At 38.0% G+C, this 2682-nt stretch overlaps 1 protein-coding gene across 1 annotated transcript in view; it reads right to left on the bottom strand.

Annotated features, from left to right (window-relative positions):
- Positions 1 to 719: 719 nt before the first annotated feature.
- LOC107576541 (tumor necrosis factor-like) overlaps positions 720 to 2682 on the bottom strand; it is a 2301-nt gene continuing 338 nt past the window's right edge. The window contains exons 2-4 of the mRNA XM_016262706.1: positions 2531 to 2591; positions 1923 to 1982; positions 720 to 1393 (exon numbers count right to left, since the gene is read on the bottom strand). Coding sequence (XP_016118192.1) covers positions 957 to 1393; positions 1923 to 1982; positions 2531 to 2591 — 558 coding nt within the window. The 3' untranslated portion in view covers positions 720 to 956. The remainder of the gene's footprint in view (positions 1394 to 1922; positions 1983 to 2530; positions 2592 to 2682) is intronic.

Below are 2682 nucleotides of genomic sequence, written 5' to 3'. Positions count from 1 at the left end.
TCTATTTTTTTTTACTGTAAGGTAAGGGCATCTAACCTGTTTAATTTTTATTTTGAAAAAATAGCTTCTGGCATTTCTGACAAAATCATTTGTATCTGTCCAATAGGGGGCCTTTTAGATTGAAGCACCTCCTGGAAGTCACAGTTACACTGTTGCACTAAATTGTGTGATCTCCACCCTTCACAAGTGTAACCAAAAGAGTGATGCAATTCTGTTAATTCAGAGCCCTGGGTTTTTGTTCGAATCACACCTGGGAGAAAGCAGCAAATGTTCGTGAGGGAAACAAGCCGTGACCTCATTTCTAACAAATAAAAGGAAGTCAGACTTTAGGAAGATAAAGAACCACTAGTCACGTACTGGAATGCAAAAATCCCCCAGTGTGTTCATATGACCGGTCACAAACTGCTGCTGCTTTTTGAATGCTGTTAGGAATGAGACTAGTGCATTACAATAATACTTCACTTTTATTCACAATTAAAATGTCAGAATCACAGGATGAGTGTCAAAAACAATTTCGGTACATTCATTTTCATACAGTATAGCATACATAATCATTAATAAATAGATAAATAGGACATACAAAATAAAATACATTAAATACGCTCAAAAGTTATAAATAGGTCAATATACCACAATACCATTGTTCTTTCGAACATCTACATTCCTTACTATTTCTACAACGAAACACTTAAGATAATAAACATCATATTAGCTTAAAATAATTATACGAGTTGTAGTGCCCTTGGTATAGTGCTCATGACTGAGTACATAGTATCCAGCGCACGGCTCTCACTGCATCTGATGTGTTTTAGAAACAAAACATTATGTTACAATGCAATAAGGACTCAGCATTAGTCAAACTACTTTAAAGCGAATGCCCTGAGAACATACTTTGGAAGTTTTAACGTAAAACACTTGTCTTCATATCGTGCCACGCAACTCGTGTGGCTAACAAATTACAAAGCAAACACTCCAAAGAACGTTTTGGCATAATCTTCTTCGACGTCGGTCAAGCGCATGGTTTTGGTCGACAGCTTGTCGCCCTCCATGAGCTTAAAGACGGCACCCAGGTAGATGGTGCTGTACGTGGTCTTCCCATCCTCTTGTGACTGGCATATGGAGTGGGCCGAATTCTGCAGAGCCTTCAACTCTCCCACCGCATCGGTATAACGCCAGATGGTGTGGCTCAGGAAGTTCTGAGCTTCATCGGCTTCATCGGCTTCGTCCAAATTGCACTGTATGGCATAGGACACTTGGCTGTATACAAAGTAAAGGCCGTCGGCAGGAATGTGAATCATGTTGTTGGCCAGCTTGAGGCCGCCCTGTTCGAACGACTGATCCACGCCGCTGACCCACTTCAGAGACTCCGATTGTGGGTTGCTGTCATGCTCACCTGCGAACACAGAAGATAAATGTGTGAGAAGATAACCACAGGCACTTCGAAAGTGTTAGAATGGTAACAACGTAATGCAAACTCATTCCTATGAAATTTAACTGCGTTGAATATATATAATCCTAAAACTGGAGGTCATAAAATAGTAGATATGGGCCTGTTTCCAATTTGGGTTCTTGGGTTAAAGATCACAGTCTTTATCTTCAGTAGAGCATGTGATAAAGTAAGTTTACTGGAGTCTCCCAACTCTTGCCGCCCACAGAGAGCCAAATATACTACTGTATTTGAATTACGTCCTACTACACTAGGAAATCCACATTAGTTAATGTTTAAACTCGGGCTTGTTGCAAATTCAGGCCATTGAGCAACTCTGCGCCAACAAGCGCCTTTTATGAATCTCAGATTTTTGAGAATCTGATAAGATGAACTTGGCTAAGAATACTAAACTCAGTCTCTTGAAATGAGATAACCTATGACGTATATGAACCCGGTGCACAGAGAAAAGTCAAAGATGCAGTCTGAGACTCACCATGTAAATGAATGGCTGCTTTTGTTCTCTCAGCGATCTGCTTCAGCATTCTTCCTTGCTCTGTGGAAAAGAGGATTGGGGTCAGTTTCACAGTTTGTGTCTAACATCAGTTGCCCATTAATGTGTAAAATAATGTTTAGAAACTAGTTGATTTAAAAACCAAACACTCATGTTCGTAACTTTTACATTTTGGTGAATTGGTGGCTAATTTGTATAAATTGGTACAGTTTCAATTAAACATTGTCGTAAAATCGGCTTACTCCCCTTTGACCCCTATGTTTTAGGGTTAGGAGTAGACCCTTATGCATATTTTTCTAAAAATCATACATTTACATACAAATCACATTGAAAAAAAATTTGGTAGTAAAATATTTTCACTCAGAAATTGCAAGTAAACTTCATAAACTTCAGATAACACACTGAGCTGAACATGAAATTTTGAAGTTTTCTTTTAAAATATACTCCTATAATCTTTGAAAAAATGTTTTTACAGCCTACAAAATTGCCAGCTTGTAAAATAGTTACGTTTTCTCATGAGTCTGGGTTGAAAACCAAAAATGTAGCTTTGAAATGTGCTAACATATAATTTTTTCGAATATTTTTTTTACCTGATGGTGTGCTGATTTGTTTCTCCGCAAAAAAGGGGCGAAGTTCTTTTTGGTTCGAATTCTGTAAAAAAAGACATTGCAAATGTTGTTTATCAAAGGCTCATTTCAAATTAGGTCACACTGTTATGTACTTGAATAATATTATCATCCCA

Source organism: Sinocyclocheilus grahami, unplaced genomic scaffold (genome assembly GCF_001515645.1).
Source record: "Sinocyclocheilus grahami isolate Dianchi unplaced genomic scaffold, SAMN03320097.WGS_v1.1 scaffold3899.1, whole genome shotgun sequence".
Taxonomy (NCBI): Eukaryota; Metazoa; Chordata; class Actinopteri; order Cypriniformes; family Cyprinidae; genus Sinocyclocheilus; species Sinocyclocheilus grahami.
This window is presented reverse-complemented; position numbering and strand designations above follow the sequence as displayed.